The 14,939-nt window shown below is 50.4% G+C and overlaps 1 protein-coding gene across 1 annotated transcript in view; it reads left to right on the top strand.

The window, feature by feature from the left end:
* XYLT1 (xylosyltransferase 1) overlaps positions 1 to 14,939 on the top strand; it is a 296,218-nt gene that overhangs the window by 155,919 nt on the left and 125,360 nt on the right. Inside the window, exon 3 of the mRNA XM_020281516.2 lies at positions 10,437 to 10,926. Within this exon, the coding sequence (XP_020137105.1) occupies positions 10,437 to 10,926 (490 nt within the window). The remainder of the gene's footprint in view (positions 1 to 10,436; positions 10,927 to 14,939) is intronic.

Raw genomic sequence — 14,939 nt, 5'->3', positions numbered from 1 at the left:
CCGTGAGTTGTTCACCCACGTGGCACCTGGGGACGTTCAGAAGCCCTGCAGGATGCGGGACAATCAATCATTGTTTGGTGCTGTGTGTCCCCCTGCATTGCTGGGTGTCTGGTGTCCTTCCCTGTACCTGCCGGGAGCATCCCCCAATCATTGTGACAACCAGAAAGGCCACCACGTCTTTCCAGAACACCCCAGTAGGGGCAGTGCCACTTCCGTCACAGACCTGGAATGGAAGGGCTTGTTGAGGGTCCTGAGGTCCCTGAGGCCCGGCCCGGGAGGGCGAGGCTTACGTGCAGCACCTGGGTCCTTGGTGTCTAGCAGGGTCTCCTCGCAGGGGCTCTGGAGGGTAAGGGGCCAGGGGCCAGGCTGAGTGGGGGCTGTGATGATCCAGAGAGCAGATGCCCCTTGTGGAGACCAGCCCCCAGCCCCCAGATGGTTGCCACACGTGGGAACCCAAGCCCAGTGTTGTCTGGTCCCGGATGTTTCCATAGAATGCAGAAATCCAAATTTGTAGATGAAATCTCTGGAGTTTGAAATATGGGCTGGGATTAAAACCCCAACAAATGGAAACACTCTGCAGAGCAAACCAGACGCCCCCATGCTTGCTGGAACCCTTGGTCCCTGGCACGACCTCTGGTTTAAATTAAGGGACATGCCATCGGCTTCAAGGGCTGTTGACTGCCCGAATGAGCATGCCTCCCCTCCTTGGGTCACCCTGTGCCCAGCTGGGGACCCTAACTCTCTTCCCACTTCCTCTGATCACCCGCCAGCCCCTTCCTCTGTCCCCTCCGGGACACCCTTCCTCGCATGACCCTGGCTCTTTCTCCAGCCGTCCCTCCTCCTCCCGGCTTCTCTTTCCTATCCTGATTCTGGATGGGGCAGGATGTGAACAGCTGGGGCCTGCCGGCGTGGGCCCAGAGCCGAGGTTCTCAGCAGGGGCGGGGTGGGGAGCGAGGTTGCCCCACCGCCACTCCAGGGCCATTTGATGATAGTCTGGAGACAGTTTGGGTTGTAACGGGGGATGTTACTGGCATCTAGTGGGTAGAGGTCGCACATGACGCTAAACATCTGCCATTGTTGAGAAACCTGCCTTAGAGGTATCCCGAAGGCTTTGCTATTGAAGCCGGACTAGGTCATTCATACTCTCCCCTCCCTCCATCTGTGGGTGTGGATAATGGAGTGTCGCCATTAGAGGTGAACTGCGTTCAAATGGCATTGAAGAAGCAGCCAACCTCAGGGACACTTTCGTAGCACGGTTACAAGGACTCCTCCCCGTAGGAACCCCTGCTGCGAGTGGGGCATTTTGTTCCAGCATAGACATGGTTGTTGCCATTTCTGGAAGGCTCTGCTCCCCTCCCCCTCTGTCCTGGGGTCTGGCTCTCCAGCCCGGCGTTGTCTCCAAAATGTCAGTTCTGAACCTGCCTCTTACACACTGAGTGGCCTTGAGCGAGCCTGGCTCAGCCTCAGTTTCCCCATTTGAAGCGGTGCTCACTTTTCCTGCAGAGGGCAGGATTTTGAGTCCGTGGGGCCTACAGCGTCTGTCCCAGCTGCCCAGCTCTCCCGGGCTAGCGCGAGAGCACCTTGTTCCGTACACATGTGATCAGGCACTGCCGTGTTCCAGAAGAACTTTATGGACAAAGACAGGTGGTGGCATGTTCTTGCTGACCCCTGACCTACTTTTTGAGATTGTTTTGAGGAATGAATAAACCTTTCTAAGGAAAGGGCTTAGTTAGCACCATGCCTGCCGTGTAAACAGCAAGTAGTAAACAATAGCGCGTGTTTGTTTCTTCCTCTCGCCCTGTTGTCCTCGTGCACTTCCTCCCTTCCCCCTGCTCCGCCTCTGCCATCATTTCTTCCTCTGTGTGCCTCCCTCCACCGCACAGCTGTCTCTTACGCTGACATGGAAACAGCTGGAAAATAACAGTTCAGAGCTTCCCCTTCCACCCACCCTGGGTCATCTGGGTCCTGTGAGCTCGGGGACTGTCACCATCACGTCCCCCGTGGGGTTGGGAGGAGTGAGTAGGAGGGCGTGGCTGGCCGTCAGCCTCCTCCCGCGGGTCAGAGCGGCTCTGTTTCCGCCCCCAGGACCGGGCATTGCAGGGTTGAGGTCCCTGCTGCGTGGCCTTGGCAGTATCAGACGTAAACAAAGCCAGACAAGAGTGAAAGTGCGAAGGACAGATTTAATCAGTAATGCTGATTGCGGTAGGGAAAGGAGCCCAGCGTGAACTGAACTGAACTTGGATGTGTTCAGAGGTGACAGGCGGTTTAGAGGGAGGGGAGAGAGTGTGAGAGGCAGTCTCAGGAGAGGCAGGAAAGGGAGGGTTGGTCCATGTGAAACCTTTCATGGAAGTTAGGCTCCTGCCCTCCCAGGGAGACTGGGACATGGCCCTGTCTACAGGGGTCGGCTGGAACACACTCGCTTCTCAGGCCCTTTAAGAGGGGGATAGGGTTAACCTAGGCATGTGGCCTAGAGCTGTCAGAAACTGTGTTGTTGTTTTCATTCCAGTCTTTATAGGCCGAGGCTGAAGCCCAGTCGAGAAAGGGCTCGGAGGAGCCAGGCTAGAGTTTGCTCGGGGAGAGGACATTCGGCAGCCAGCCGTCCCCCTCCCTGACGACGACCCGGAACTCGAGGGTCCTGGTGCCTGCTGCCTACAAATCTGCAAAAGTGTCGCTCAACTTAGGTTTCTGTCTGCTCTGTATTTATTGTGTGTGCAAGTGAAATATCAGTCCACAGGCTTGGGATATAGCAAAATACCCAACATGGAAGAATTGTAAACTTTATTTCATCAAGGAGTAGATATTTAGTATTACACGTGTGTGTTGTATCAGCAGTTCTCAGACTTGGTGTCAGGACTCCCTTGTACTTTCCAACATTACTGGGGACCTCCAGAGAGCTTTAGTTTAGGTAGAGTATATCTATCATTTATGTACCATGTTGCCATTTAAACTAAGGCACTCTCACAATTTATTAATTCACTTAAAACAATGATGATAACATAGCTATATAAATAGAAATCTTTATGAAGAATATGTATATTTTTCTACAGCGAAAACAGATTTGTAAAAAGGGAGGCACAGCTTTGCATTTTTGCAGAGCTCTGTAATGTCTAGCTTCACAGAAGACATTTGCTTCTGCTTTCAAACTGTTGTCGTAGTGCACGGCACGGAGCCCCTGGAAAACTCCGCTGTGTGCTTATGAGAGAGGGAGTGAAAGAGGAAAATAACATCTTCATATTGTGATGAAAATAGTTTGTCCTTAAAGATCCCCTGAACCTTCACAACCTTCAGAGACCCCCAGGAGCCCCCAGACCACACTTTGAGATCTGCCATGTTAGGTCATTGTTGCAAGCATTAATTCTATTCTCATAAATTATCGCTAATATTTATTAATGCTAAGTGCTAGGCATTAAGCTAAGTATTTTATGTGTATAACTCTTCCTAAAACCCTCATTAGGTTGGTGCTAGTTATTGTCTCCATTTTACAGAGAAGGAAACTGAGGCAGACGAAGTTAGGAACCGTGGGAAGGGCCACACAGTGAGCAAAGTGGCAGAGTCCAGATCGGAGCCCACTGCACCTCACCTGCCTTTCCAAAAAGACGCAGGCCTGCTTATCAAGTGACGATGTGCCCGCTAAAAACACCACCACGCTACCACTCACTGAGTGCTTAATATATATCAAGCCTTTTGCTGAATGTTTTCTTGTCAAGTGGATTTAAATATGTGTGCCGTATTGGTTAATCCCTAACTCATCTTTGCAAAGTTCAGTTAGGGATTAACCAGTAGGGCACATGTATTTAACTGGAGATCCCTTTCTTTGTAGATGAGAAATTGAAGCCCCAAGAGGTTAAACCTCTTACCCTCTGTCTCAGGGCCAAGGGGCAGAGACTGGATTCCAACCCAGCCACCTCAGTCCACACACCTCCCCTCCTCCCGCTGTGCTGTGCACCCCATTAACATGATGCTCCATTGCAAAGGGCTTATTATTTAGGGCTCTATTAAAGCAAGGCCTGCCCGTGTCCGGCATGGCCCACAGGTTTCTAAGTGCCGGCCAGTGCAGCCACGCTTCGCGCATGCGAATGAGCTGGGCGAGGGGCCTCTGTTAGGTCTATTTGCATTGGCAGCCTGGGTAATTGCATGTCCTAATTGGTGCAGCCATGCACGCTGTGCCTCCACCATTCGTCCACCTTGGCACGGAGGTCCTCTTGGAAGCAGGTGCGGGCTTCTCCCCCAGTGTCCCTCTCAATGGCCTTGGTAGCCTTGGTGATTGGAACAAAGCCCGAGACACTGAGTTCAACAGCAAACAGCTACCCGGCCGGCTGTGCGTCCACAAGGCACAAAAGGAAGCCGTAAACTGATCGTGATGCGCAGTGGGACCGGTGCCCTCTGTCTGAGCAGCACACCTGGCCGGGTTTCCCTTTGGCCCCGTCCCTATCCCTGGTAGCTCCAGAGAGGCCGTGTGTCCTGCTCGTGGGCATGGTCTCTGGACCTAGACAGCCTAGGTTCAAATCCTGCCTCTTCCACTTCCTAAATATGTGGATTTAGTCACTGAACCTCCCTGAATCTTAGTGTTCCCATCTGAAAAATGGGAAGATAATACGGCATCTCCTTCACCGGGTCCTCATGAAGATGAAATGAGTAAGTGCAAAGGGTTTGGAACAGAGCCTGGGACACAGTAAGTGCCGAAGGCATGTTTTCTAACAGATGCATGTTTCTGAAGCGCTTGGCCTGCGGCAAGGATTGTGTTCTATGCCTGATCAATCCTCTCACTCCCTCGGAGGTAGGTGCCATCCTTGGCCCCCTGGGGTTGCACAGAGAGATGAAATGGTCTGTCTCAGCTTAACGAGCAGAGGAATGGAGGAGGGAGGCTTCAAACTCGCTTCTGCCTGAGTCCAGACCTCTGACTCTCAGGACCCTGCTACAGACAGTGATCCAAGGATGGGGCTGGGAGGAGACATGACACCCTGTGGAGCTTCCATGTTGTCCTCAGTCTCTGGTCCCTTGAAGTCCATCAAATTGTTTCTCAGCGAGCTGATATGGCACAACTTACTTAGTTGTTCATATTGATTAATGACTACTTTAGAGAACGTTTAGTAGCACACATTTGGGATCCGTCATTTAACAGATCAGAAAATTGGACATTCACTAAGGCAAGCCAGGTACCCAGGTCTTCCTCTCCCCACCCGACGCTCTGCATACACAGACAGTAAGAGCAAAGGTGTATCCCTAAGTGGATACTTTAAAAATCACAACGTCCCACCCCAACCCCTCAGAAACCAGAAGCAAGGGGCCGGGATTCGATAGACCGCATAAAGACCCGTCCTGAAGTCTGAACATCAGCGAGCCAGGGAAAGATGGGAACAAACCCAAGTGTGCCTGCAAGAGCAGCCTGGGTCGCGCAACCTACCTCTTGGAACCATATTGTGTTTAGCATATTTCTACCTGATTGAAATTGGCTCTAAACATGCCCAAGGTTGAATGGGAACGGAGGGTATTATTGCATTTAATTATTGCTCTGGAATAAAAAAATGGATTCCAGCAGCAGCTTGGAAATAAGGCAACAGCAGAGCAATTAGAGTTTTGGAGCTGACACGAAAACATTTGAATGTGCAATCATTGTAATAAGTACATTAAAATAAAATAAGTCAAAGGGTTGCATTAGCATAAATAACTCAAGGTGAGAGAGATGCATTGGGTAAGAACAAAGAGGACAAGGCTAGTTGATCATAATGGAGAAACAGTAGCCAATCTGTCCAGCAGGCAGGGACCTTCGGGGCGAGATGGTCGAGGCCCTGTGTGAATGGGTAGAGTCGCTTTGTCTGCGTTTACTACTCATTTTGCCCCCTGCTTTGGGTGGTGGGCACATTCCAGAAGTTTTACATGCATTCATCCTCTCAGGGCCTTAGCTTCTTCCCCTAAAGAGGACTAAAACTGCCTTTCTCACTGAGTTTTCGAGAGGATGCAAGGACATAGAGTGTGTGAAGGGCCAGCGTATGGGGGCACGTGGGTGCTGGCCACCTGATAGTTATCCCATATGGATCTGCCCGGAAACCTCCTAGCTGGGTTTTGTTCAGGGAAGGGGGTGCTGGGTTTGGCTTTCTGGATCTCAGGTCTCCAGGGGAAGGAGAGAAAAGCTGAGCCCTGTAGTCAGATGAAGAGTCAGGGGACAGTGCACTGATATCTCAAGTCCATCGGTGGATAAAGAGAATGTGACATGTACATACAAAGTATCGATATTATTTGGCCTTAAAAAAGAAGGGAATCCTACACTAGGCAGCAACACGGACGCATGTCGAGGACATCATACTAACTGAAATAAACCAGTCACGGGACAAATACTGCACGATTCCACTTATGTCAGGCATGTAAGACAGTAAAAATGGTAGAACCAGGGGGTGGAATGGAGGTTGCCAGGGGCTGGGGCGGGGGGTTGGGAGTAGGAACGGAGAATTGCTCATCAAGGGCCATGGAGTCTCAGCCGTGCATGCCACACGAGCGAGCCCCAGAGACCTGCTCTGCGGCAGTGGCCTGCAGTCAGCAGTAACGTAGTGTACGCTTACGTGTTTATTGAGAGGGTAGATCTCATGGTAAGTGTACTGCCCACAAGAGAATAACTTTTTTTTTTTTTTAACTAAAAAAGAGTTAGGGAGGGAAGGTGAGGGAGAACTCCTCCATCACTATAGGAAACGGCCTTGACACCAAGGGACGGGCACTCTCAGGCCTCCACGTGTTGCCCGAATGTTGCTAACCGTGCCTCTCACTAACTTCCCTGGAAGCTAATATCTGCGAGTTCTTCGCTCCAGAAAACGGGACGTTTTCCTTCCCCCTTATCCACGAATCTTTTGCATTCCCGAGGCAGCCGAGTAGTTTCTGGGGACAGGTGGAAGGGCCACAGGGCCACACCGACCAGATCAAACCCACTGTGGTGGCTCTTCTCCCATAGGTGGGGGGTATTGATCCTGGGTCTTTGGAATTGATGGCGGCTCTTGTTCCTGACAGCGCTCGTCAGCCGGAGGGACCAGCCTTCCTTGACTGTCAGCTGGCTGTGGGGTGGAGGGAGACGATCACATTGTTTCCTGGGGCTGGTTTTGCTTGGTGAAGTTCCGCCAGAAAGTGGTAGCAGTGTGAGCTTTTGACATAGGTGGTTTGAAGAGGTTTTCTGCTCGAGGGCCGCACTTGGTGACCATCTGTAAACAAGGAAAAGAGAAGAGCCCAAGAACAACACTTAGGAGGTGTCCGTCAGGGCACTAGCTCTTCTTTGCCTCCTCCTTAAGTTCTAGAAAACAGGCTTAGAGAAGGGATTTAAATTTATGTTCTTGAAGAGTAGGAGTCGTAAACTGATGTTCTGTGTGTTGGAGGAAAAAATGAGGGGGAAAATGGCTCCTGTACCTGAGGACAGGTAGGAGGAAGAAAGCAGATCAGGTGAGCACCTGTATTAATCAGGATGAGCTAGATCATGCTGCAGTAACAAAGATCCCCTCATCTCAGGGACTCAAGCGGCAGAGGTTCACTTCTGCACACTGGGGGTTGGCGGAGTCCCTGCCCCACACTGGTCTTACTCAGAGATGCAGGAGCATGGCCGGTGCTGGACCGAGGCAGGGGAACATGGCACACTGTGCCCTGGCTTCAGTCACTGCTCTTGGCCACAGCACGTGGCTTGGCTGTATCTAATTTGCAGGCGATGGAGAAGTATAGTCCTATCACGTCCTCAGAAGGAAACGGAAATATTGGTGAAGAGTCTTAGTAAATACCACCCCTGCCTCTTTCAGCTGCATCCCAACATAGGTGACTATGAGCAAAGAGGGTGATACCCCCTCCACTACCCACATAGGGAAGTGGGAGCTGAATGCTTCGTGATTTGCCCCTTAGCAGAGCAGAAGAAGCATCATAGCATAGCCAAACTTTAGAATAAAACAGATGCAAGTTCACTGCCTTCCCTAGATGACTTTGGGCAGATTACTTAACATGCCATTTCCCTTGCTTTTTCTGTAAGATGGGAGAACAGCAGTGTACCTGCCCTGTAACTTGTTTCTGGAGTTTAAGTGAGATATTGTGTGTAAGAGCTTAGCACGGTTCCTAGCATGTGATACATTATCCGAGAACGTTACAACAAGCCTCACCTGCTCTTTTTGTAAAATGGCAAAGAGAGCAGCTCCTTACAGGGCAGTTGTCAGTATCCAGTAAGTAGCAGCTGGGAGTCACTTACTTGGCGCCCGGCTCGTGGTGAGTGCTCAGGAAATGTGTCTGAGAGGCTGCGTGGGACTCTTCAAGGGCCTCTGGATAGAAAGAAGGGAAGAGAAGAATTTCAGCAGGGTTTGTTTAGGTTGCAAGAATAGAAATACATTCTAGGCACCTCTCTGAGTGGGCTTTATTGCCGGTCTCTGCAGGAGCTAGAAGACCCTCATCTATGGATCAGGATGTGATCGCAGCCCCCAGGAGTGACCAGCGGCCACGCTGTGACCCAGTATGGACTCAGCTCTTCCTTCTCCTTTCTGTTTCCCAGCTCCTGCCACCTCAAACTCCAAGTGCATCATGGCCACTGCTTACTGTCCTCTTTCTGTGGCTCCCTGCCACACAATAGGCCACAGGCCAGCCTCCAGATGGCCGTTTGGAGGTTGCACACCTACAGTAGATTCTTTTAGCAGAGTGGGGGTGGGTGGGAAGGGGCCAGAGCTTGTGTTACAGAGTCAGGCCGCAGTGCTTACGTGGGTAGGGTGGCGGGTCTGAAAAGTCCCCCACAGCTCCTCGGAAGTGGATGGCGTCACTGGCATCCCAGAGCAGGGGGCCTGTGGTCTGTTTGGTTTGAACTTCAGCTTTGTCACCAACTAGCTAGGTTACCTTGGGCAAATCACTTGCGAACAGATGCTCAGTTCCCTGTCTGTGAAATGAGAATAATATTAATAGCAATATGCAATTTACAGAGTGGCCATGAGGTACCCTAGTGTCAGCCGTCATTCTTACAGCCTCCACCAAATAGAGGAAATTGGTGCTTGATGCTGGGGGCGATGGGGGCAGAGGCTCAAAGGTGGCTTCTAAATTCACACTCCTGCAGGTAGAGCAGGGGTCTGCATGCTTTTTCTTAAAGGGCCAGATGGAAATATTTCAGGTTTTGCAGGCCAGTCTGTGTTGCAACTACTCGCTCTGCTATTGCAAGCACAGAAGCAGCCATAGACACTGCACAAATAAGCAGGTGTGGCTGTGTTTCAATAAAACTTTATTTACAAAAACAAACAAAGGCTGGATTTGGCCCAAGGTCGCGGTGGTTTGCTAACCTGCTGGAGTGGGGACCTGGCTGAGTGTCAGCTGCTCTCAGGCTCCAGCATGGCACCAGTCTTCAGTCCCCCCCATCCTTTTCCTGGGGAGCTGGTAAGAGGCATATTTTAGCACTCCTGGAAAAGGAAAAGTGACAGGGATGCTGCTCACTGCCCGCGTGTTTCCCGTAGCAACACGGACGGATTGCGGAGCCAGTTAGTGTTCTCTGTGGTCTCTGAGGTCGAGGGGCATGTTCTGGGACTGCGCATATGCTTTCGGGTTAAGGCATTGGGAATGGGCTTCCAGCAGAAGCAAAATGTTTCAGAAATGATTTGGGGACGTTGGTTGAATGATGCATTTGATCCAAACTCCAAGTGACTAGGAACTGCCTACCCATGGAGGAGCTGAGTCTGGAGTGCTGCCTTTTTCTGGAAAGATCCATGCCATGCATTGTTTCCAGAATGACTCCTGACCCTTGGCTTTCTCTTGACCCCAGGTGACCTAACCAGTTCTGCTCCAGGTACAAACCTCAAGAGCCAGAGCTCAAGCACAAGAGTGTCACAGGTTTGCAGGTCACCTGGGATTCATTGTAACGTTTCTTCTGTCTATTCTGCAAAGTCTGCATTCCCTTCTTTAAAAAAAAAAAAAAAAAAAAGCTAATGGTGTCTTTCCCACGGAATTTACAGTGGCTGAATCTGATTTCTCTTCTGGGCATAGATATATGAGCATGTCCTAAAGGCAATGGAATGTATAGAATATCCTACCAGTATTTTTTTCCCTTTATAACTTTATGATGCCATTTCCAGCCTGTAAATAAACCATCACAGCACTTTCTGCTGGAATTTAAACAGGAAACCAAAACAAAATGTTTGCTACCCAGTGGCAAAGACAGTCAAGGGTAGAGCCTTACTTGAAAAGGTGTGGTTTATACTAAGAAGCACTGAGACGCGTAGTCAGGGCACTTTGGAGCTTGAAAAAAGCCTTGATCTCTAGTTGGAACATTTCCTATTTCCAGATGGGGAAACTGAGGACCAGAGAGAAAAGTCTTACCAGAGTTTCAGCCAGTAGCGAAGGTGGGATGTGAAACTGTGGCCTAGACTTCCAAACGTGCCCGCCACACTCTTCGAGGCCCAAGCTCCTTAGCATGCTCACTCAGTCACGTTCCCCCTCTGTGTTTCTTTCTGCAGCACGGCTACTTCTCTCACCGGCCTAAAGAGAAAGTACGCACAGACAGCAACAACGAGAACTCGGTCCCCAAAGATTTTGAGAACGTGGACAACAGCAACTTCGCACCCAGGACTCAGAAGCAGAAGCACCAGCCCGAGTTGGCCAAGAAGCCCCCCAGTAGACAGAAGGAGCTTCTGAAAAGGAAGCTGGAACAGCAGGAGAAAGGGAAGGGCCCCAGCGAGGCTCTGCCTCCCGGCGAGAGAGCTGCGGCCAACAGCAGCCGTGGGAAGGACGCCCCCAGACAGCCCCACGCCAGGAAGGGTGGGGGCAGCTCCCCGGAGACCAGGTACGACCAGCCGCCCAAGTGTGACATCTCCGGCAAGGAGGCCGTCTCTGCGCTGTCCCGCGCAAAGTCCAAGCACTGCCGCCAGGAGATCGGGGAGACCTACTGCCGCCACAAGCTTGGCCTGCTGATGCCTGAGAAGGTGACCCGCTTCTGCCCCCTGGACGGTAAGTTCTGCTCCCTCTACCTGCCCCTGAGCCAGGGGAGGTGACTCCCTGCCACTTCCTCCTCCCGCTCACATCCTCAGACCTTCTGAGAACGGCTGACCTATTTTTCAAACCCCACATCGGGACACAGAATCTGATTTGTTCTAGTACTCCCTGAATTCCCAAGTCTTGTATGAGGAAAGTTTTACGCAATCAGATTACCTCTTGTAGGCGCTTTCACCCATTGTCTTTAAGGCAGAGGGTAGAATTAGAGCGGAGTTGGGCTGGTGTGGGAGCTGCAGGAGGCAAGGAGGCTGCATGGATAAGGTTTGCATCCTCTCTCAGCAGGATATTGGGATTAGAATTGTTATGGATACTGTTGTCATTCCATATGGTTTGGAGGGTTTCTAATTGGTTGCATTCACTTTGGAGGCGTTGTGAAAAAAATCCTTTCCATTTTCCCCCATCTAAAGTTCCTTTCTTCCCTCCCTCCTTCCTTCCTTCCTTCCTTTTCTTCCTCCCCAGTTATTCTTCATTTGCTTCCTATTTCCTTTCTTCCTTATTTTTTCTTTCCTTTTTCTCTTTCATTTCTTTTCTTTCTCCCTTACCTCTTCCCTTCATTGCTCATTCCCTTCCTGTTTTCTTCTTTCCTTTTTTTTTTTCTTCCTTCCTTCCTCGTTTCCTTCCCTTCTCCCGTGCACTGGGCATGCTTCTGTGTGCCGATGACCCAGTGATAAACCAGGTCATTTGCTGAGATGCAGGGAGGGACCAGAGCTCTCAGAGAGGAATTCACAGGCAGAGTGCAGGGGCCCCGTGAGGATGGGAATGCCAGTTTTACCCAGGCGGGAGCCACATGTGTGTCTCTGCACCTAAAACCATGCCCCCTTCCTGCCCCACTCGTTAACCCTGACACACCTCCAGTCTCCATCTCCATCTAGGTGGTTCTCTTTGTCTTCCCCCAAACCAAGTGGTAGTGACTTGCACCTTCCAGGCATCATCGCGTGCCAGGCACTGCACTAGGTTCTGTGCATCCATTTAGCTCTTTACATCCGCCACCCTGCGAGGCTGCCAGTTGTATCCAGATGACAGAAGCAAAACCATTTCCCCAGGGTCGCACAGCTTGTGATTCACAGATTGCTGATGGTCACCCCTCATTTTTATTATGGCCATGACACGAGGCGTGCCCAGCGGTCTCTCACAAAGCAGCTGAGGGTTCACAATACCTCCCGATGACTTCTAAATCAAAATACCAACAACTGCTTTTGTTCACTCCAAAGTGGAGGAGAAAAGACCCTTAAATTGTCGCAGAGGCCAACTGTGAGGCAACCGGAGCTCCCGGGGGCTTGGGTAGGGGACAGACACATGGAACAACCTAGCTGGAGGCAGGAGGTATAGCCGGGTTAACAAGTGGGGCAGGAGGGCCCACTGAGGTGCGAGGTCCTCCTCAATGTCAAGGCAGAAGAAGGCCAGGAAATCGAGCCAACCGCAGAGGAGAGAAGCTTTGGGTTCCCCTGTGTCGCTGCATTCAGGAGCCAGGCCACTGTCCACATCTTAAGGACATGGGGAGGTGCACGGTGTGAATGGCTCCAAGAAAAGTAGACTAGGAAGGACCCCTTGGCGAAATCTTCATTCAGTTGGCTCACTGGACAGGTGAGAACATGAGGCCCATGTAGGGGAAGAGACTCACACAAGGTCACCCAGCTCATTAGAGGTGTCCGCATGTGCTCTGTGCTCACCACATGTCCCAGAACGAGGACGAGAATTGGGCAGGGCGGCCGCGCGCGCCAGGTGCCCAAGGAGAGGGCTGGGAGGATGCACGGCGAACGCTCCACCCGGCCCCTCCGCAGGAACAACGTTAACTTTGTGCTCACGTGCATGTCTGTTGAGTTTTTAGTAGCAAATGTGCATCTCCACACCACTTCCTTTTACATGGAAAGATTGAAAAAGAAAAGCTTCATTACTCCCGTGCAGTTTTACCCTTGTCTAAGTGGTCCAGGTGGTTCCCGTCTGTATTCTTGATTGGATTTGGCACGTAGAATGTAGGAATAATTAAATGGAGTGCAACGTTTCCAAGATCTTTTGTTAACCAGTGCCTGGCAAGGAAGTTGTAGAGGCTGGAGTTGAATGTGCTTCCACAAAAACAATATTGGGCTCCTTCTGTATACCGGGGGTAGGGGGTCACCCTTACTCTGTGAAAGACCAAATAGACAGTATTTGAGGATTTGTGGGCCGTACAGTCTCTGCCACAGCTACTCAACTCTGCTGTCATGGTGCAAAGACAGCCAGCGACAAACGACTACACAAATGCATTTGGTTATGTTCTGATAAAACTCAATTTACAAAAATAAGCCATAGGCCAGATTTGGTCCATGGACTGTAGTTTGCTTCTCCTTGCTAAATACCATTACTGTATACAGCTGACCCTTGAAAACTTTGGGAGTTGGGGTGCCAACCTCCCCACAGCTGAAAATTTGTTTTACTTTTTAAATTAAATATAAGGGGTACAAGTTGAATTCTGTTACACATGTACATTGTACAGTGGTGAAATCTGGGCTTTGGATGTACCCACGGCCTGAATAGTGTACATTGTACCTCACGGGTAATTTTTCATTCCTTGATCCCCTCCCAGCCTCTCCCCACTTTTGTTTCTCCAATGTCCATTATACTACCGCCCTGTGTCGATACTACTTTTAGCTCCCCCAAAGCTTAACTACTAATAGCCTACTGTTAACCGGAAGCCTCACCAATAACAAACAGTTGATTCACACATATTTTGTATGCTATATGATATTAATATACTGTATTATGTGCCATATTCTTACGCTAAAGTAAGCGAGAGAAAAGAAAATGTTACTAAGAAAATCACAAGGAAGAGAAAACATGTACGGTTCACTAAGTAGAAATGGATCATCATAAAGGTCTTCATCTTCTTCATCTTCCTGTTGAGGAGGCCGAGGAAGAGGAGGGATTGGTCTTACCATCCCAGGGGTGGCAGAGGCAAAAAAAAAAAATCCATGTGCACGTGGAATCTCGCAGTTCAAGCTCACGTTCAAGGGGCAACTGTGCTACTGTATACAACACTCCATATTCATCACACGGAGTCCCCACACTAGTAAGTCTACCACGGACCCATTTTGTGAGTGAGGAAACTGAGCCTTTTCAAAAGGGTTAGTACTTGCCCAGAGGCACATGGCCAGTAGGTGACAGAGCTGGGGTTGGGACTCGTGGTGCAGAGCCTGTATCCTTTCCCACAAGCCTGTCTCTCTTCCGGAGGCAAAAGGCTTCACTTTAGCTCCAGTTGTCAAGCCCCAGAGATGTTCTGCTGCCTGTAGGCTGTCTCTCTGTTGCCGGTGGAGTTGCGAGGGAGAAGGCAGGGCGTAAGTGGTAGAGCAAGAGGACTAATGTTGCCAGTGCCTAGGAGCCTGGCTGTGGAGCCAAACCCCTGGATTCGAACCCCAGGTTTCTCCTGCAGAAGCTGTGGGGCTTTGAGCAAGTTACTTAACCTCTCTGTGCCTCAGTTTCTCCATCTGTAAAGGGGAGGGGGCATGATCACACCTATCTTAGAGGGTTCATGAGGGCCAAATATACACAGTTAAGAACTGGTGCCTGGTCAATAATGTGCATTGTGTGTATATTTGCTGTAGGACATGCTCCACACCTGTTCAGAACAACCAGAATCTCACCCTGTTAGGCCAGGAGTTCCAGACAGCCCTGGCATGGCTTTGCAGCATGCGTGTGCTAGGGGTTTGCCCTGGGGCCTTTGCTGCCTTGGCCAGGGTGGCACACACCCTCCTGGGACCTCTGAGCTGCTTAATAAGATTGGCATTTAAGAGCCATTGCACACCCAGCCCCGGCAACGCTTTAATTTGCTGCACCCCAGCCTCCCCCTTTTGCAATAAATTTACTGTGAATAGACTAATTGCAAAATAACCCTAATTGGGTAGTTATCAATGAACAACTTCCCGTGGAACAAAACGGCTTACAATTAATAGCATTTAAGCCATAAACTATTCTTCTGCAGAAAGCTAAGATGT

The sequence above is a fragment of the Microcebus murinus genome, chromosome 19, assembly GCF_040939455.1.
Source record: "Microcebus murinus isolate Inina chromosome 19, M.murinus_Inina_mat1.0, whole genome shotgun sequence".
Lineage (NCBI taxonomy): Eukaryota > Metazoa > Chordata > Mammalia > Primates > Cheirogaleidae > Microcebus > Microcebus murinus.
The sequence above is the reverse complement of the archived record's forward strand: the minus strand, read 5'-3'. Positions and strand labels throughout refer to the sequence as shown.